We start from the raw sequence: 21,116 nt of genomic DNA, 5'->3' as shown, positions 1-21,116 counted from the left end.
TTCAGAAGATTTGCACTCTTGTGTTCTCCCTTAATAAGAATATATTTCTTAGATTAAGAAATGCTATTTTGGGGGGGGGAAAGTGTTCAGAGAGAGTCTAGTAAAGTGTTGCCAATTGCTTTAATTCTGCACACATGAATGCATTAAATTGATTGAAATTGGATTCTAGTGACAAATTTTTAAATGACTATATTCTTGCTTATTTCACACGGCATTCTTTGCACCATTTATTAAAATGTCAAATTTGCAAGTGTGGGAAATACAGCAATTTGCCCAACATAGGTATACTTCCTGAAGAGGCTGTTTAAGACTCGAAAAAGCTGTGGCAAATTCCTATACCCCTGAAATCATGGCACTTTCAATGAAGGATATTTTTACACTACATACACACACACTTATCTGCTTGAATTTTCCCAAACTGATTTTACACATGCAAGGTTTATTCACAAATATTAAGGATAACAAAATATTCAAATTCTTACCGGATTCCAAAAGTCCAATTTTGGAATTAGTATTAAAATTCAAATTTGGAAGACTGTATTTTGTGTTCCAGACTCTAACTTTATTATATCCTGATGGGTCCTGCTGAGTAAGAACACCAAGCCCTACGTGATTTACAGCAGTGTTGTTTTACTTGGGATTTTGAAAACCTGTGAGTCTGACATCTGTACAGCTATCAAATACAGAGTCACGTGTATTTTACTTTTATTTCTTTATCTGTAACAGAATACTTGATGTAATTTTTAAATACCGAATTAAATTTTTGCACTCAGGAGGAATGACCAAAAAAATTGTTTCGATTATAATATAAATGCAAGTAATACTTTGATACAAATATGACAGATATCATAATCTGAAAAAGGCCATGTAAAATGCTACAACTGCAAACATTTAAGACTGTGTAACAAAAATGAATGAGAATGGTATCAGTTTACTATCCTTCAACTATTTCCCTGACAGTGGAGTCAAATAATGTTGAATTATAGACCTTCTTACAGGAAGTCTTATTTTCTGTTCATTTTTTGATCATTCCCCTGCTAGTCTCTATAGGAATTTGGCAGCACGCCGACTTTCCTTTAAAAGTTTCTGTATACATACTTGGGTTGTGTTTGATGATTAAATGATCATTTATTAAAACTTAAGCATTTCACATTTGTTTGACATATTTACGTTTCATAAGAAAATATTGTTATTGCAATGGAAGGCATAACATCGCCAATACAAAAATACTTCATTTGAAGTCATGTTGACAATATTTTCATTTATGACAAGTGTCTTAATAAAACTTGTTATGTGTTCTTCACGGTTTCTCCCCGTCTACCTGCGAGGGAAGGGATGCTAGTTTTACTGCAGTAGGTCTCGTGGCAATATTTTAGCCCATCTGCTTGACCTTAATAAGCCTGTTTCTACTGTGGGGCCACAAATAGTCTTTGTTTTTAAGAATAAGGAGGGTTTTTTTTTTTTTTTCCGCATAATTTTCTTTCCCTCACCCAGCAACAGCTGTGTTTTAAATCTTTCGGACCATGACAAACATTTTAACATTTAAACATGCAAGGGTTTGAAAATATAATGATTTAAAATGTGTTTATTTTCAAAGTTGGGCAATTACAGCATGATATCTGTTACTTTTTGGAAAGCAGTGCCCATATGTTAATCCATTTTTTCTTCCTTCTCCTACTCTTCTTCCTCTACTATGTAAGCTTCTCCACGTTTCCTAATAAAAGTCTCTAAGTTAGGACCGATAGCAACAGTGCACACAACCACTCCATATATTTCCAAATCATGAGCAATGGAGTCATTCTGGTGGGAGAGGAATTGCTATTTGAGTGACCTATTGCTGCAGAGCTAGTTAAATCACTGAACAATAGTTACTGTTACGGCTTTACTTCTACAAAGCAGCATTAGCATCATCCCTTCCCATTAACCATGGAACTTGCACTAGTGACTTCCACTTGAGAGACAGACAGACAGACAGAGACGCACCACCAAAAGGGAATAACTTTTGTACTATTAGCATTTAGATTTACAGACATTTAACAACGTAATTGATCACACCCCATCTGCATATACCCCTCTCTTGCTTTTCCTAACATGTTCTTTAAGTGCCCCTATTAGGAATCAATACGTCCCTACTCTGAAATTCACACACAGATAACACGCTAAAAGCCAATCAGATTAAGCGCACATTTACCTTGATGCACGCTGAGTAATGTACGGAACCGTTGAACCACTGTATCATACACCTGAAACTAATATAACACTGTATGTTAACTATCCTGGAATTAAGAATTTCCAAAGCCCATCAGAAAGCAACAATAAAAACACACCTGGTAAACAACTAAGTTTTAATTCCAAGGATACTAAGCCATAAGGGCCTAGAATGAACGTCCCCAATTAGCCAATGTAGTGACAAGCAGTCAACACCTTATTATTTAATCATTAAAGAGAATCTTGCCATAATTTCCCTTCACATATTTCAAAAAAAAAAAAAAAAAAGAAAAGAAAAGGAATTAAGAGTACAACACATGACCCATTACAACAACCAAAAAGTAAAGTCAGATGAATCTAAGACCCCCATCGATGTCAGGAGGTGGACTGAGAGTTTCCAAGACAAAGGCATTAATTGGGACCCTGTGAAGTATTTACAATTTAAATAAGATGTGTCCATGTGTAAGCATTTAGAAACAAACTACCTGACAAAGGGACCCTCTTCCTGTCTCTTGCTGTTTGTGGCCAGTTTTCTTATTGGATGAAAACAAATTGCCTGCATTTCTAGTATTAGTAAATATCCAATGGCCTCATCTATTTTTTTTCTGAAGCAGCAGATTCAATTCATCAAGGACGCTAGGCTGTCCCTTGCCCTCTCTCTCATCCCTGTTCCTTACCATGACACCTCCCCAAAAGAGAAAACTTAAATCTCCCTTGGATGCATCCCTACCCCACTTTGCAGGGAGGGGGCGTTTTCAGTCAAGTCCAAGTTCAGTTTTCAGAATTTTTAACTCAAAAGATGCTTTAGAAACAACATCTAAGATAAAACAATCGCCACCAGGGTTTTCGTAGCCCACTTGGGAACCGAAGCTCACTGGCCCAAGGCTGCCCCGGATCCCCGAGGCCCCGGGCCTGGCGCTCTCCAGCCTGGGCCGCGCAGCCCCGGAGGCCGATCCTCCTCCCCTGGGAGTTTAGCAGCACTTGGCATTTAACCTGCCTGGCGTGCGTGGCTTTCTGGTTCCATCTCCTTGAGCCACATTACTCTCCCCAGATGTCAGGCACAAATCTGGATTAACATGCAACAGGGCGCCCTGTGCAGCCCGTCAGCCCTCGCCCAAGAGCTGTTAAATGCAGATTCAGCTGAGGACCCCCCGGAGAGCTGCTGTTGAATAAAAATTGTAATCCAAGGGGACCATTTCTTTTGCCTCCCGCTGCTTGTGGGAAGCCCGAGCACAGGCCCAGCTAGTCTGTGCACTCCCCCCAGCAGGCGTGCCCACCTCCTTGGCAGCCTAGGGGCCCCCGAGACTCTTCACCCCTGTCTCCCCAGTCTCCGGACCGGTTCTTGGGGTGGAAAATGCTTAGATTCAAGGAGTGGCAAACAGCATAGGGCCCTGGGGAGGAAGACTCCATTCCCCGCTCCTCCTGGGAGCTCGACCTAAAGTCTAACGCCTGGGCGGCCAGGCCCTTGGCCGCCTAACCCCTCCTGACGCCCCCAGCGGCACCCTGAGTCCCCCCAACAGGCGTCCCCGCTTCCTTCCCGCACTGACAGCCGGCCCAACCCTTGCCTCGACGCCTGGCACCCATGCTCCTCTCCGCTAGGCTCCCAGGGCGCACCCAGCCCCAGCCCCAGCCCAGGCCCGGGTCCCCCCCACCCCAGGCCCTTGCTGTCCCCCGCTGTCCGGGCATCACAAGCGTGCGGGCCGAGCTGGGAGCCAGGCGGTCGGGAGAGGGCGCCCGGGAGGGGACTCAGGCCTGGCTCCTCGGGGTCAGGGAGTGGAGGGGGACACCGAGGTAGGGGATAAACGAGATTACGCCTTCTACTGGTGTCTTAATCTGATAAAAAAATTTTTTTAAAAAAGGAAAGGAACAGAAAAGAAAAGCAAGCATCACTACAAGGCCACATGGGTATCCGCCGACTTAGCCCTCCGGGAAACCGGCGGGTATCAAAGTCGTGGATCCTAGGTCCCAGCGCCGGTGGCAGCCTTCGCGCCCTCCCAGGATAAAAGTAAAATAAAATACACCGTGCCGCCAGCAGGCCCCAGAGACAGCGGGGTTAATGAGCTAACGAGGACCAGCGCTCGCACCACACCTGAAGCATCCAGTCCCGGAGCGCACCCTCTGCAGGGGTGCAAACTGGCCGGGCCGCATTCGCAGACAGGTGGCCAGGCCCCGAGCTTTGGGGGGGGGGGGGTCCAGCGCCCCCCCAGGGACCTGCAAACTGGTGCCCAGCGGGAGGTCCTGGTTGCCGGGCCTCTCTGTGCTCCCCCACGCCCCTCCCAGAGCAGGGGACCCCTCTCCGGGTCGGGGCTGGGTTCCCCGCGCTCTGCGCTCCCAGGTACAGAGAGAGGCCAGGCCCGCGGGCTCCTGGCTCCCGGGAATCGCGCCATCGGGAAGGACGACCTTGGGGTTGGGGCCCTCCCGACCGAGCCCCAGCGGGCTGCAGGGGTCACGCGAGGCGCCCACGAGCCCGGGCCTACAGCGCCACGAGCTCGGCCGGAGCTGCGAAGCCCACCAGCTGGCCGTGGGGCGGGCCGGGCACCTCTCCCTTTGCAGGGGGCGGAGGAGGGCCGGATGCGAATTTCCATCCACGCAGTTGCCTACCAGCCTGCCCAGCTCAGAGTAAGGTGGCGACCAAAGTTTCCCCGCAGGAGCAGACGGAAAACTCAACGGGCGTCATATCAGTTTTGTGTGTATGTGTGTGTCGCCCGCCCCCCTCCCCAAATAAAACCCATAGCTTTGGTCCTTTATCTTTGACTTTAATAAAATAATGATTCGTTGAGAAAATGGGGTATAAATCTTCATTTTGGAGGCAATTAAAGTGTTGATTTCATTCGTGCCCCTAAGCGATTCTTGTAATTTGCTCAAATAGCTTTATGTACCCAGCACTCCGGAGCTCTTAGAATCCCATTTTCTAGTTAGGCTTGTTGGATTACAATTTTTATTCAACAGCAGCTACCCGAGGGTTCCTCGGCGGAATCTGCATTGAACAGCTCCGGGGCGAGGGCTGGCGGGTGAGCCGGGCGGGAGGGAGGCCGGCAGCCCGCAGGGCCGGGGCCGGGGCCGGGGCCGGGCAGCCCGCAGCTTTCCCACCTCAGCCGGGCGACACAGGGGCTGCGCCGACCGCCCGGCCCGTGCACCCGTCTACACTGCCGAAAGTTTGCAACTTGCCAAATCATAGCAAAGAACCAGCGCGCTGGTGTTTTTAAAGCTCAGCTCTGCCTGCCTCCCACCGCTCTGGGGGAAAGGAAGGATTCGGCCTCTGTCGCGGGATTACCGAGAGAAATCCAAGCTGGGAATTTATTTTAAGAGGGTGATGTTGAGACAAGAAAACTTTTAGGATGACACCAAGACCCAGGAGCCGGGCCCTCCTGCGAGCCCTCCACAAGACAGCCGCCAGCCAACAGTGATCAGGGCAGGGCTTGCAAAGGAAAACTCTGCCGGCCTGGCTGTCTTCTGGCTTAACAAAGGCAGGCTGATCTCTCCCCCCAAGACGGAACTCACGTGCCGAGTCAGAAAGAGAAACAACCCTAGGCCTTCGCTCCTGTAGGGGGAGGCCAGAGAGACCCGCAACCCAAGTCTCTATTCGCCTTGCAGCAATTCGCTGCGGAGAGCTGTCCTGAGCCCGGTTCCTCTCACCCGCTCCTCAGGTTTTCACTTTCATTGCATTTTTGCAACTTCTTTGGGCCAATCCAGAGACGCAGCGACAGGGGAGGGAGAGAGAGAGAGAGAGAGAGAGAAAGGGAGGGAGGGAGGGAAGGAGGGAGGGAGAGAGACTGGGAGCAAACAGCGGTGTTAGGGTGAGAGAGGGAGAGAAATCCCCCCAGCAACTCCAAGTAAAAGTCGTCCCCACTTAGCAACGCAGCGGAAGAAGGGCCTGGAGGGAGGACCAGAGAGGAGGGGGCGAAGCGAGCAAAGGCCGGCAGTTGAGAGCCAAGGCGGCGCGAGGTCCCCCACCGCCACACCAAGGGAGTCGCCGGGGTGCCCCTGACGCTGACACTTCCAAAAGCTGCCAACCCAGAGGGCCCAGTGCACGTACCAGCTGGAGGATGAGTGGCAAGGAGGAGGAGAAACGTCCATATTTATCTGTTTTTATAACCTCGGCCTGGTCTTATTTTTTCTATTAAGTACAATAAAATGGGCGAGCTTGCAGCGAGCACTGCACAAAGCAATGTTCAGTGAGGTCTAGAAGCGTTCGGCCGAGGAAAACTGACAAGACAGGCTAATGAACCGTATAGACAGGGAGAAAATAGCCAGCATTTGCTAGATTTCAAACCCTCGCTGTCTCTCTTAGACCACCTATCTTGGGTTTATTCCTAATAAAATAAGAAATAAGCAGACCCTACACTTTTCTTTTCTTCGAAATAGAAGGGGGAAAAAATGCTCCAGAACAAAGCCCTACAATCAGAGGCGGTCACTGGCAGTTAACACTCCCATTATTATAGAGGGTAAATAAAATAAAGACAAAAATTAAAAGCGACAAGAAACAGGTCAAGTTTGCAGGCAAAGCTTTTACAAGCTCATCTCTCCAGGTCGAATCCCAGAGCCAGCCTTAATGAAGCAATAATAGCCACATTATTCAAAAATTTTCATTTCGATGGAAATGTATCTAAAAGGGACTTAATCATATGCAAATAATAAAAGGAGGTGGTAGTGACCCAGCAAGCAATATGCATACAGATTTTTTTTTTTTTCCTAGGGACGTTGAAATTGAAAAGCGCATACCTGGTCGGTTAGATTTGCTGATCTTGTTATATCTTCACTGTCTGATTTTGATCCTCCTTCTCTATCGTCTATCACCAAATCGATAGGCATTTTCCCTTTCAAACAGCTAATATACCGGTGGCAGAAATTGTCACATAATTCGTGTACCTACATTATGACAGAAATAAAAAAATGGAAATATAATCAGGAGTGCATAAATGACATTGACAAGTGCAAACCACCCCCCTTGTGAGATCCAAACTTCCAAATAGGGAAACACAGAGCAATTGTCCTCCAGAGACCCCCAGACGCATCCAGAATTAGGAATAACTTTCTTTTCTTGCAAAATAGAGATATCCCAGAAAATTGACAGTGACAAGATGATTCACAGGCTACAACATATTCAACACCCGTGTTAAATTCATCTGCTCCCAGGGCTGTGGCCATTAGAGAGGTGACCCGCGTGGGTGACATTTAAGGTAAACTATTTAATTTCATCCACTTACTTTATCATAAGTTCTTTTCCAATGAGTCTAAGGGAAAATGTGAATATAGATGTATGCCTATAATTCACATTTTCACAGGGACCTGTACTGTGGTGGCACAGAATATCTGTCTGACAGCCCAGGTCCCTATAATATTTGTAATTAGGGATTCTACACTTAAGAAGCATATTTTAGGATAGTTTTTTAAAAAATAGGAGAAAATCAACTTGCCGGTACTCATGATATGAAAAACACCTACAGCCACAAAAGAAAAAAAAAAAGGGATCAAACTGTATTTAAAAAAAATAAAAGGAAAAAAGAATGCTTCAAAATATTTAGGTGTCAGTGGAGCGGTCTCTTACAGGCCTAGGGCATCCCTGACATGCAAAAACTCACAAGAAACCCCAGTGTGCTTGCAATTTAATGTTAGTTTGAATTACAATGCATTAAGTTTTTATTGCTGAGATTTATAGAACAGCTAGCAAAATCATGTTATCCCACACCCTTTCTTGAGTGTGAAGGTGGGGTGTGTGCAGGATTCTCAGATTCGAGAAATTGACACAACTATCAACTCTGCTTTGTCTCTGCAAAAGGTTTAATGTGCCTCCCCCACCACCTCCTCCAGACTCCCTGCCCACTCCTCCTCCCTCCGCCTCTCCTCTGTGTCTGACCTGCCGCTGCTCTCAGACTGTCTTCCAGAAACTCACTAAAACTAAACAAAACTCCCCCACCCACCCACCCACCCACCCAGAGGTAGCAAAGAAAAGGGGGAAGAGGAAGAGAAGAGATCACAAAGGTATAACCTGTGAAGCAAACTCACAACAGCATTCTAAACATCAAGAGAGATGCCTAGAATTGTAACTATTTGTACAAAGCCAGCAAAGTATTAAGAATGAATGCAAGGCTAGGGCATTTGAGATGCCGGTTTTAGTGGCTGAAATTGTAATTAAACTGCAAAGAGAAATGGACGCTAAGATTGGCCTTGACACTAATTACCAGAAAGAAAGACATTTATGCAAATGTCTCAGAAGCCTGAACTTCAGCCATTCAGAACCCTGCCCCCCCACCCCACCCTACCCCACCCCCCTCAAGTTTGGGGGGTGAGGAGAAAGCCATAGGAAAAGAGGCTAGAGGAATTACCTTCTCTAATTCCAACAGATGAAACCTTAATACTTGTATGGCTTGAATCATCTGCAAAGATACAAAAAGAATGAGCACCCTATTCCTAGTTTGCAGAAAATTGGCTGTCACAGCTCTAGCATCTCCAGCCTACACCGCGCGCGCACACACACACACACACACACACACACACACACACCAGTTAAATAGAGTTATTTTGATTTATGGCAATAACACTAAAACTTAATAGCAGCGACTGGGTACCATCTAGAGGTTTATATTTCTTAAGGAGAAAAAAAAATAGCTAAAACAACAACAGAGCATCTAAGTGGGGATCATAAACACTCTCCTCCCCCATGGCTCTTCCCCCCTTCTCAGCCCCACTGCCCCCCACCCCACCTGGAAGGGCCACATCCCTGGCCTGGGGGTTTCCAGGTAAGCAGTGCACGGAAAATATTCCAAATACTGCCCCCCTGCCCTCCCCGCCCCTAAGTGTGGCTTTTCACGCGGCTGCAAACTTTCTGCTGCGGTTCTGCACACCTTTAGGGTGCACGGGTGGTTTTGGGGAGCTCTTGGCCGGTGGCCGCCCTCGGGGCGCGACTCTGAGGGCTGGGAAGTCCGCAAAGTTTAAGCACACACGCTGACAGGCCCGGAGATAAATCCCCGGGCTGATTAGAGCCGCGCTGCCCGGCTGTCATAAAAAACAAAAGCTCGCGTTTCCCCCCAGCGCCGGCTCGCCCGGCCCCTCTCGGGATGAATTTATTTATTTCCCGGGGATCCTGTCCCGGGGCCACTTGTCCGGGCCCGAAACGTGTGCAGCCACCTCACAGCTACGGGAAGACCCGTCTAGAAACCTGGGTGGGGGGGGGGGGGCTCTTGCAGCAAAGCTGGGGTGCTTGGGGGAAGGGGGAGCAGGGATGGGGGAGCTGGGGACTGAGGGGGTCCGCTCTTACCAAGTTATCCAGTTCTGGATTAGAAGAAAATAGAGGTTTTTCTGCGCGAATCTAAATGCAAGGGAGAAGGAGTAGAGGAGAGGAGAGGGGAGGGGAGGGGAGGGCAGGGTGGGGGGGGGAAAGAAAGAACATTTGAAATCTGGTCGCCTTCTTAGTTTCTTGCCTCATTACACTGTCGGGCGGCGCAGGGGTGGGGGTGGAGGGGGCAAGATGTCACCTCCGGGGCGGGGGGGACGGGGGACCGGGTGACACCGAGTCCACAGGCAGCCAGCGTGAATCAAAGAGGCCCAAACCAAGCCCAGAGCCCCGGGTAGCCTCTCCCAGCAGCTCGGCTCCGGGAGGCCGCTGCCCTGCTCGCCCAGGCCCCTGGCTGCGCCCTCCACCGCAATCCCCACCCTGGGGGCGCGGGGTCAGTGATTTAATTTTTGGGGTGGGGGGCGAGCTTCCTGCAAGAGGGTGGGCAGCCGAGCTGGGGAGGCTAGTGAAGGGGGGGAGGCCTGGACCGGCCGCGCGCTCCCACCTGGGGGGATGCCCCAGGGCAGGGCTTGGGGTGGGGGGTGCTTGGGGTGGCCTGCGTGCTGGCCACTTTGGAAAAGGTGCAGCAGGGGTTGGGGGGTGGAGGGAAGGGGAGGGAGGGGGAGGGAGGGAGTTGCTCCCCGGGTCCCCTGGCTCCCTACTTCTTGAGCGCGCGTCTTGCTGACCTGTTTGGCGAACACGGCTATGTCTTCATTGAACGACTCGGACGAGCAGACGTCCCCGCCCGCCACCCCCGGCTCGCGGGGGGTACAAGTAGCTAATTCACATTTCTCGAAAATCAGTGCTAAGAGAGGGAAGAGGGGGTGTCTGCAAGAGAAGACAACAGTCGCAAACAACACAATGGTTAGTCCCCGGGTGGGGGAGAGGGGCGCCCCAGGGCGGCGGCCGGAGGGGCAGGAGGCCGGGGACCCCCCCACCCTGTCCCCTGCGCTCCGCCTGCCCCAGCGCCCGCAGGTGACTGCTCACCTCCCCTTCCTCCTGGGGCGCCCCAGTCGCAGGCCCTGAGCCACGGACACTATCCGAGGGGCGAGGGGCGGTGCAGCAGCTCTGGCCGGAGAAATTGGTAACATTTGCTGAGGATAAAACCCCAGCAGCCCAGCAGCCCAGCAGCCCCAGCAGCCCAGCAGCCCCAGCAGCCCAGCAGCCCAGCAGCCCCAGGAGCCCCAGCAGCCCCAGCAGCCCAGCAGCCCAGCAGCCCCAGCAGCCCCAGCAGCTCCAGCAGCCCCAGCAGCCCAGCAGCCCCAGCAGCTCCAGCAGCCCCAGCAGCCCAGCAGCCCCAGCAGCTCCAGCAGCCCCAGCAGCTCCAGCAGCCCCAGCAGCTCCAGCAGCCCCAGCAGCCCCAGCAGCCATTTTGAGGGAAGTTTCCCACCCGGACCGGCCGGGTCCTGGGGGGCAGCAGGGCGCCTGGCTCCGCTGGGCCCGGCCCAGCCCGGGGCTCCGGCAGCTCGGTGGCGGGCGCTCAGCTGACTTGGGGAGAGGACCTCTAGGGCGCCAGCAGCCACTGGCAGGGGGCTACACTGACCGATCAGACCCCTGGGCCCTGGGAGGCCAGGAGGGCTCCTCCTCAGCTCCCTGCACGCTCCCCTCCCTGGGCCAGGGGCCCCCACGACCACCCCCCTCCGCCCCAAACAAAGTTCCTCCAAATGTCCCCGCGGTAAAGCCTTTCATTTCTGTCTGCGGGATGGCAAAGCAGCTAGCCTTGCGAGGGGCCTAGATGTCGCTTATCTCAACCCATTAAAAAAAAAAAGAAAGAAAGAAAGAAAAGAAAAAAAAATGCTGCTTCTAATGCTCAAGGAGGTGTCTCAAGTCTTTTATTAGCTCTCACAGCCCAGCCGGGAATTTAACGGTTTGGGGTCCTTTTCAAAGCGTCCCCAAATGTTCTGTCCCGGAGCCTAAACCATTTGCAGTCAACGCTGCTGCTGCTGCTGCTGCTGCGGAGAGAACGCTGGGATTTAAACAAGCCCATCGCACGAGGAAGGGACCGACCGGGAGATAAAGCAGGAAGGTTTTTCGGCCGGGGAGGGTCAGTGTTGCCTGATTTTTTTTTTTTTTTCAGAAGAAGAAATAAATAGAAATAAAAGTGGCTGCAAAGTAAAACGAGGTCCCCAAATTCACGAGCACACGGCAGGCACAAGCGACTTTCCGCGGATTTTACCAGCCCTGGGTCTAACCGACTGGCCTGGGAGAGCACGGGGGAAGCACAGTCTGAAAACAACGCTGGCCCCAGAGCAGCCCCGCACCTACTCCCAAATCCTGCAGGTCTCGCCTTTGAACGCAAAGTGCTAAAAACCCGGCCAGAAGTTTCTTCACGTCTCAAAGGATTCAGAGCGAGCTCTCTCCTCGCCCGCGGTGGTCAAACTCCCTAAATGCAAAGCCTGTTCCCCCTTGCCTGACCTGCAACTGTCCTCCCCTGATTTTATTGTGCGGCGGCAGAGCCAGCATACGGTTGCTGAGTAAACTTAGCAAGTCAGAACAATCAGTGGCTTAAAAGATTTTCCCTTAAACTAAAAGTTTCGTTCCAACACAAAGGCGCCTACATTTAGAAATCCCCAACGCTCTCCCAGCGAAGTCGAGCAAGCGAGGGCGCCAGCCCGCTGAGCTGCAGAGCCCGGGTCTGAGAGGGGACGAGGGACCTCTGGCAACTTCTCCTGCAGGGGCGACCCCTCGGCCGGCCCGGCCTGGGCTCCGCCGGGGGCTGGGCGGGCGCGGAGCGCGTGTGGAGATGGGGGGCGTCCGGGGTGGCAGGCCGCCTCCCCAAATTCTCCATGCAATGCAAATGAAAAGTTACCAAATGGTGTGCCTCCAGCCCACGGAGCCCTGGCTTCCCTCCTACCAAAGGCACAGGGGGAGAGAGAGAGAGAGAGAGAGAGAGAGAGAGAGAGAGAGGAAACATCGCGTCTCTACTACTTAACCTGATGCCCGGTGTACCTACCCATAAATGGCATCTTTATCTCTCTTTAAAGCGTCATTGACGGAGGAACCCATGCTGGGGGCCATGGCGTTGGTGTGAGCTGTGTGCGGGTACTGATGCGAGTGCAGAGGAGGCCCGTGGTTCAGGTGGTGGACCGGCTGCATGGACCTGGCCGCATGCGGGTCCCCATACATCGTGGAGGGGATGCCCACTCCATCCATGCCCCCGTAATGGGGCAGATCGTCGTACTGCATGACAAACAGGAGAAAACAAGGTTCAGAAGGCCAGGCGGGCAACTGGGGAGACGGCAGGGCACCGAGCTTATATAATGTCAGTCCAGCTGGATCCTTCAACCCGGAATTCAGTGGCCTTGCATCTCTAAAGTTGAGATTTCTTGTCTGGAAAAATGATTTCTAAAGTAAAAATTCTAGGATTCTCTCTGAGACTCGGCCGGGATGAACGGTCTTGCCCTAACTTGTGTCCCTATCAACCAGTTCAGAAATTCAGGATCCTCTGGCAAGGAAGGAAGGAAGAAAGAAGGAAAGAAAGGGAGGCATTCTCCCGGAGGGCGGAAGGTAAAACGTGCATGTCTCTAGAGGAGGAAATTCAAAATCACAATAATAAAACGTGCCAGGACAGTGCAGCAAACCCGCCTAGTTTCACAGCCCCTTCCCATCAGGGGGAATTAAAAAAAAAAAAAAAAAAGTTACGATGGGAACAGCTAAGCTAAGCACATGAATTCAGACAGGCTTCTCATTTTATTTCTCTGCCAGCGTGGGGTTAGGCAGTCCTGCAAGACACTGCATTTCCTTTGCTTTCCAAGACAAACTCTGCTAAATTATACAAAACTAACTGGCCCCCTTTATAAGTGAAACTCAGAGAAAGGTAGCTCTTTCACGTTCATTAGAGCTGATTTTAGAATTGGGCAATTCCCCCTCAACGTGAAAGAAAACCTATATAGCTGGAACAGTTAGTTGTCCTATTTTTCTCTACTCCTATGAACTTTTCCCCCAGACTAGAAGTCAATGAGGCAAATGTAACTCATCAGGTGTAAAGTAAATTCAAAAGCAAACGCACACACAACCCCCATCTTCTTTCCCCCCCCCGGAAAAAACTACTTTCATATTGACTGTCATTATTTTTGCGTGCAAAATTCAGCTACTTAGAATCCTCTCATTGCTCCAATTCCGGGCAAGTTCTTTTCCCAAGATTTGGAGGCGCCGAGAGTGAAATGATTTTCAAAGAAAAGAGGACTTGCCACTTTCATCTCCTTAAAGCCAGAGGTGTGAAAATAGTTTGGAAGAACGCTGACATTTGCCTGAACCAAAGCAGTAAAGAAAAATGTGTCAGCCTAGTAACTTTCTTTTGCAAACAGGGCTTTGAGGGCCAGGACACAAATTATGCAGGGAAGGCTTTTTGTAGACCCCCCTTTCTTTTAAGAGACTACCTCGGTTGGGTTGTCATTGTCTCACTTTACTCTCACTACATTTCCATTCAAATAGGAATATTGGGGAAATTAGTATTGCATTTTTAAAGTGAGTAGCTCTGTGCTTAGTATCCAATTAGTGCAGGGCTTTTGTAACAAAAACTTTCAAAGTATTACCTTCTATAAAAATCCATGCACGTTAAAATCATTTTTCAGAGATGAATGTTTTCCGACCCCAAAAGCCATCGTACTATGACAAAGTCATTTGCTTAAAAAAGCTAAATGCTTCTAGTGATATTAAGAGATGAGCACAATCAATAACAAATCAGAAGTTTCTAGCTGCTTAATTTACTTTAAAAATAGCCTTAAACTTCTGCTCCCTGAACATTCACATTACAGCAGTAGGTATCTAGCGCGTTTTGTTTTTGTTTTTTAAACAGAATGACTGCCCGAGCTTGCATTTCTATTTATATAGCTGCTGGTTAGGAATCTATAGAAAACTTGATTACTTGAATTAATTACATGTAACATACATAAGTCTACAAACGCACTGAATAAATTCTCTCGCTTTAGGCCACGGCTTTAGGAGCCTCATTCAAAAAGACAGAGAGAGAGAGAGAGACAGAGAGGAGAGAATAAAAAGAAACTTTTTAGCAGTGTCTTTCAGCCACGTTTCAATTTAATCTCACATTTGAGTTCCACAATTGTTGTTTAATACGTACCCTTTGCGCCATCGGCCTCCCTGGCTCCCTTCCTACTTCAACTTCTAATATATCCTCTTTAAGGCCAGTGTGAAAAGAAACAAATAAGCAAACTCCCCCGGAAAAAAAAAAAAAAAAACAACAAAAAACAAAAAACAAAAAAACAAAAAACAAAAAGAGCGAGAGAGAGAGGACAAAAAAAAAAAAAATCTTTTTTTTTTTTTTTTAAAAAGCACGACGGAAAAAAAAAAAATAAATCCCTTCACGTCTCCAGCAACGTGAGAGCTACTTGGTCCCCGATCTTCGGTCTACGGGACCTGAAGCAAAGCGCCCGAGTCACTGTGCATAAAAGCGCTCCGTTTCCAAGACAGCAGCAGCAGCAGCAGCAGCAGCAGCAGCAGCAGCAGCGGGGGCAAAAAAAAAAAAAAAAAAAAAAAAAAAAAAAAAAAAAAAAAAGGCAGATCTTCTCTTCCACCCCCCCCCCCAAAAAAATCAGTTTAAAAAAAAAAAAAAAAAAGAGAGAGAGCGCCCCTTAGACCCAACTACCAAATCTCATGGCTTTCTGCCACTCCGGCTGTCAATCACAGGCGAGGTTGTCAACGTGGTGAATGAATGATCATCCGCTCTGTCTTCTTCGGGTCGGAACACCTCAAATGTGAATATTCAAATGCACAAAGCCCTAGCGCTCGCTTCCCCCGGATCGGTCCTAATTCCTAATCAGTTTCTCTCTTCTCTCGCTCGCTCTTTCTCTTTCCCCTCTCTCTCTCTCCCTCTTTGCAACTGCTGCACTGGAGGGAGATTAGAGGAGGAGGGTTAAAAAAAAAAAAAAAAAATGTCTGTCTGAGTTTGTCTTAAAGGAGCCACGATCGATGCTGCCCGCTTGCAGTCCCCGTGCGTGTGTAAAGTGTGTGTTGCACAGGCGGAGAGGTGGATTCCGACCCGAATGCTAGAACCCGGAAGTAGTGGTGGCCATAACAGGTCGCGTCTTACACAATGCATTGGGCTGCAGCAAGTCGGCGGCTCGGCAGGGGTGGGAGCGCCGGGCGGGCTCCGGCCGCGCCGCCCAGGCGCACGGGCGCTCCCTGCAGCCGCGCGCCCCGGGCGCGAACCCCCACGCGCCCCGGGCACACGCGCACACGCGCACACGCGCACACGCGCGGGCAGGGCCGCCCCCCCCGCCCCCGGGGCGCGGGCTTTATTCCCCGCGTTCCTTGCAATCCCCCCTCCCCCCCACCCCTACTCGGGACTCTCCTCCACTACCCCCCACCCCACTCTCTCGAAATAAATTGGGGATCCGCGCTGGAGGGGGGGGGGGTGGAGGAGGGGAGGAGGGGCGCGCGCGCAGGGCGGGGGTGGGCAGCCGCGGGAGTTCTTTTGCACAGAGCTCTCGGCGCGCGGACTTCAGGACTTTCCTGCAAATTACTGGGGGTCCGCTGCTGCCGGGGTGTTGCTTTTTGTTTTTTGTTTTTGTTTGTTGTTGTTTTTGTTTTTGGAGGTGGTGGTGGTGGTGGTGGTGGTGGTGGGGTGGTGGGGGGGAATGTGTGAGCTCAACGCAAGGGTGCGTTCTCGGAACTGACCACCCCACGTAGAAGGAGGCAAACGGGGAAACAGAGAGGGAGGGAGGGAAGGATGAGAGCAGGAGTCCCGGGATCGCGGGGCGGAGGGGGGAGGCTGGGGCTTCCTGCGGATCCCAGCCTGGAGCTGCCGCTGTCAGGGGTGCACCCCCCTCACCCCACCCCAGGCCCCCGGGAAAGGAAATGCTTGCGTTTTCTCACTTTGGGGTCTGGACCTGCTCCTCCTCCTCCTCCTCCTCCTCCTCCCGCTCCCCGGCCTCCGGCCCCCGGGCCCCCGCGTCCTGCGCGAAGTGGGAGAGGAAGGGAGGGAACAATGAGCCGAGCGCGGGGACGGTGCCCCCAGCGCCTGTTTACAAACACCGAGCTACTGGGCGTCTCGCCGGGGAGCGCAGCCCGCCGCGGGGCTCGGGGCAGCCCCCCGACCTCGCGGGTGCGGCCCCGGGCCGGGGACCCCCCCCCGCCCGCACCCCCACCCCGGGACGCGGGCTCCCCGACCCGCTGCGGGCGAGGCCGCCGTGCGCCCGGGGCGCGGCGGGGTCGGGCTTCGGCCGCGTCGCCTTTGTCTTCTCGGGCCTGGAGGGACCCCGCGCCCCGGGCCCTGTGCGCCGCGACGCCCTGCGCTCCCCTCCCCGCACCCCTACACCCTACACCCCTCCGCCTCCCTGCACCGTCCCGGCTCCGGGAAAACTCTCGGTGCCAACGACCAAAAAAAAAAAAAAGAAAAAAAAAAGGACCGAGAGAGAGAAATTCACTTCGGGAGCTGAGATTGCAGACAAAAACCTGTCCCTCCCCACGCCCGGAGGCTCCGACCGGCCCCCTGATTTTTCAACTTTCTCCCCTTCAACGCCTGTCCTCTGGCCCCCCGACGACCCCCCCTCGGCTGGCCCTTTATCATCACATTTACTGGTGTTATTTTCGTTTTTGCTCGTCTGCCCGCCGGGCTCCGAGACGCCGCGAGGGCTCGGCCGCAGCGGCCCGACCCGCGGGGCTGGAAACCTCACATCCTCCAGCCAGGCTCGCAGCTCGCTCGGCTCCCAGCAGGATTTTTTTTTTTTTTTTCTTTTTTTTTTTTTTTTTTTCTTTTCCCTGCCTCCAGCTGAAGCCTCGCAGAAAACTCCCCCTGCGGTCGACTGGAAAATGAGCTCACCCAAATCTCGGTAGGCAGCGGCGGAGGAGGGCCCGGCCAATCAGCAGGCGCCCCCGCCAGGGCGGCCGCGCATTGGCTGCGGGGAAAATCAATTATCAAATAATCGATCAGCAGGGAGCTTCGATCTGCCGGGAATGCAAAACTGCCGGTCCCGATTCCCGCCCTGGCGGTGGCCAAAAGGCTGACTCCCCCCCCCCCCTACACCCCACCACCCCACCCCACCCCACCCCACCCCAAAGCAGCCCCCCTCGCCCCACCCCCATCCCACTCCGCCCGGCCGCGCACCCAGAACCCTCATCCTAAAAGGAGGGGGGCGGGTAGCTGGGAGGAAGAGTTTTGAGAAGGATGAGGGGCGCGCCTGTCCTCCGCAGGGGTTGTTTGGAAAAGGTCAGGAGCTCCCAAAGGTGCGGGGGCGAACCCCTTAACGTGCAAACTAAAGGGCAGATCGCATCCGTCCGAGAGGGAGGGCTCAAGTTTCTGCTAAGTGGGCTTCCGAGGAGCGAGGGCCACCGTGCAGGGCGACCCTCAGGACCTGCATCCGGAGCCAGGCTCCCTCCGGCGCGCACGGCCTCCAGCGCTCGGCACGAGTCCACGCCCAGTTCCCCCCAAAAGTGGAGGGCTCAGAAGCCGAGCTGCAGCCGAGCCTTCGCCACCAGCCCCCCCACGCCCCCACCCCACCCCCGTGCAGACCCTGTCCTGCCCCGGGGTGCCTAAGGGATGACACCTTCACCCAAAGCCTTCCGATGCGCTTTGCCTTGCTTGAGACAGCTCCGACTGCTTAAAAAAATATGCCGGGATCCTCATCATTTGCATTTCTCTTTCTCTCTCTCTCTCTGTCTCCCCCCACACACACACACACACATTTTTAGGATCTTTAACTTTTATCCATCGCAAACATGCGCAGTTTTGGGGTGCGCGCGCCCCGGTGCATCGCGCGGGAGGTTGAGGCAGGCCCGCACGTCAAAGCCGAGGGCGAATCCAGGTGAATTGCCGGATTCCTCACGCCCCACTGCCTGGCACCCCCTCCCCACCCTCCCCAACGTGAACTTGGAAACCCAACTTCAGGCCAAGATGGAACCTTCTCGGTCTCCGGAAGGGTATTTGTCTCCTTCTCCGGGAAGCTGCGCTGGCTGGGCCGAGCACCGCAGGGCTTTCCCCGGCTACCGGGAGGACCACGCTGGGCCCGAGCCCGCAGCTCCCCCGAGCCCCTCACCTGGGCGCCTTCCCTCGGCTGCGCGGGGGTGTGGGCACCGCAGGTCCACAGGCCCGCCAGGCTCCAGCGCGGCTGGCTGCAGGGGTGGTGGGGGGGGAGCGCGAGGAGGGGGGTGTTGAGCCAAACATCGACTTGACTGGGGCACATCTACGTGTATGATCCTTAAATGAACTGCGAGGGAAATTGTGTAAGTATCATTTAACCGAGAGAAATTTACTGCGAAATACATTTCGGTGATCATGGTCTTTTAGGAGTCCTGGGGGGTTCTCCAGCAAAGGCTTAGGGTAACCGGCTTGGCTTGGAGGTACCTCAAGTCTGCGGCTATGTTTTCAAACCTGGAAAAGGCCAGTTTCGAGGAAGGTTTTGTTGACAACAGAATTTATTCTGTATTGTTGCTTTCGGGTAAGTTTGTGTTCTAGCAGAGAGGGAAAAAGCAGGTTCAGGTAAGTCACTCCTTTTTAAACATAGCCAAAAACTTCAAGGCGGTAGGAAAACTATTGTGTGCTCCAACCATGATGTGTCAGGTTACCTTGCAAGTACTTTAAATGACCTACACATAGGTTTTCCTTAAAGAAAGGGATAGTTTGGAGTTTGTGAGCTTACACAAACTCTTGGGAGTTTTGAAAAGGGTCTTCTTTTTTCCCCCTCCCCACGGCCCCCCTCCCTTACCATTTATAACTGCAAACCTAATGCTACTTCGAGGTCTTTATAAGATTAATTCTGAACGATCAAGGGACTAAAACACTTTTACAATGTAATTACAGTAGTACAAATTGTTTGCCCAAACCTCATTCTGGATAAGGATTTTACAATTAGCAAACAGTTATTACAGTTGGGGCTTGCTGAGAGAAATTGCACAGAGGAAGTCTAGAGTTGTAATATAGTAGCCATAAAAAAAAAAAAAAAAACCTCCTTTGGTACAGCAACAATTAATCATCTATTAATAGGAAAAGGTAAAGGCATAGTTGTGGGTATCTTAGTGAACTGCTACTGATATTTATACTTGCCCTGTGACATCCCTAAGTTAGTTCAGATACTTGCTTTTTGAGGCAACAGCACTTTTGTTTTGCAAAAACTTGGCCTGGTGAAGGGTTCTGGCACTTGCCCTTAGCTCTGGCAACACGCGCCTTTTCCATACTCAGCTTACTCTAAACATCCCAGAGCATCTTCCCAAAGATAGAGAGCCAAGACTTTAAAGGGGCAGGCTGAGGCCTAAGGTCCCTATTGTTTAGAACTTCCCTTGCAAGAAGGCATTTAAAGCAAGTGGTGCCCCTTTAGGCTGTTGGTACAGTCCTTTCTGAGTGCTCCCTTCTAATTTTCTTTTCTCCTGTAAGGAACTGTGTCTCTGGAAAAGACGTATATCCTGAATTAGGCTTTTGTCCCCAAAGTTCACACGGATGAGTCAGCCCCCGAACCCTCAGAAATTAAAGAGGCACCTCTTAAGGTAAAATGTGTGTGTATTTGCCAGCCCAGAATAAACAAAAGCCTGTTAATCAATCGAGTTTGGCAGCTGTGTTCACAGAATGATAAGGGTTTATCATCTGCCACCTAACCCTAAGATGCCTGTTAAAATGTTATGAGTGCGCTTTAGGTTGTCCTGTGGTGTGGAGGCTTGGGATTTGTACTTCAAGAACAGTCAACGTCTGCATCTCGCCCCCCCCCCCCCAACATTAGCATTTGCATTTCAAAAAACAGAAATAAGAAGAGGGAAAGACAGTTTGAAGAAAATGGATTTAAAATCTGGTAGAGATAATAGAGGAATGCTTGAGATAAGAGCCTGGCTGTGATAGGAGAGAGGTACCAAGAAGTCAAAGCTAATGAATAGCTGTGAGAAAAGTGAAATAAACTATTTAGAGGTCTATAAAAGGGGGAAACCTGGTTAGGTGATGTGAAAGGGGGTTAACTGAGTGGATTAGGGAAGACGTTAATCAGGTGCCCCAGAGCCATCCCGGCTAGAAGAACTGGGAGATTTGTTTACTGCATTTTGCTTCAGAAAACAATGTCTGGGTCCAGTTCAGAAGTCAGTGAGAGGTCAGTGTAGGCTGTCTAACCGTTGCAGGGAAAATACCTAAGTCACTATATTCTAACTGGATAGTACAAAAGTTAAGGGGGAAAAAAAAAAAACCTGGGGGGGGGGTGTTGTTTTCCTTACTACCTTTCCATTTCAAATCATTAAAATGCTTTGGTCTCTAGAGGGGGAAGATTACACTGGTTAACATAATTACTAGCTCTGACATTTTCAGAAGTTATAGAGGTCTTTTATTAATTAAATGGAGGGCTTAATAAAATATTCCTAATAAAATTTATGGTTGTCTTAAAACTTTCTAAACAGTGCTATAAATTCTTAATAAAATTAACTGGGAAATGAGTTATTAGCCCACACTTTACCATCCCCCCCCCCCACTTCTTCATAAGGAGTGTCTGTAGAATGAAGGGGGAAATAGAAGCCTTTTAGTAAAATATAAATATTAGCCAAAGTCACACATTGCTTTAAAAGAGGTGAAGTTTCAACTAAGTTATGTCTAATGGCTTCACCCTCCAATATTCCCCAAAAGCTACTCACAAACCTTAGAAAATTTCTTCCACCTCTTTACTAACGTATTATATACGCGTGTATGTGTAAGCTCATGTGAAATACAATG

General features: G+C 50.9%; 1 protein-coding gene across 4 annotated transcripts in view; it reads right to left on the bottom strand.

Annotated features, from left to right (window-relative positions):
• Positions 1 to 17,246, bottom strand: part of MEIS1 (Meis homeobox 1) — a 137,506-nt gene extending 120,260 nt beyond the window's left edge. The window contains exons 1-7 of one of the 4 annotated variants that reach the window (XM_072741271.1): positions 14,562 to 14,859; positions 12,435 to 12,661; positions 10,469 to 10,549; positions 10,168 to 10,309; positions 9,467 to 9,517; positions 8,535 to 8,585; positions 6,931 to 7,077 (exon numbers count right to left, since the gene is read on the bottom strand). In XM_072741271.1, coding sequence (XP_072597372.1) covers positions 6,931 to 7,077; positions 8,535 to 8,585; positions 9,467 to 9,517; positions 10,168 to 10,309; positions 10,469 to 10,549; positions 12,435 to 12,661; positions 14,562 to 14,573 — 711 coding nt within the window. In that variant the 5' untranslated portion in view covers positions 14,574 to 14,859. Of the gene's footprint in view, positions 1 to 6,930; positions 7,078 to 8,534; positions 8,586 to 9,466; positions 9,518 to 10,167; positions 10,310 to 10,468; positions 10,550 to 12,434; positions 12,662 to 14,561; positions 15,505 to 17,018 lie in introns of those variants that run through there. The other 3 variants (XM_072741273.1, XM_072741272.1, XM_072741270.1) reach the window with 3 other exon arrangements.
• Positions 17,247 to 21,116: the final 3,870 nt, after the last annotated feature.

This window comes from Vulpes vulpes, chromosome 16 (assembly GCF_048418805.1).
Source record: "Vulpes vulpes isolate BD-2025 chromosome 16, VulVul3, whole genome shotgun sequence".
Lineage (NCBI taxonomy): Eukaryota > Metazoa > Chordata > Mammalia > Carnivora > Canidae > Vulpes > Vulpes vulpes.
The sequence above is the reverse complement of the archived record's forward strand: the minus strand, read 5'-3'. Positions and strand labels throughout refer to the sequence as shown.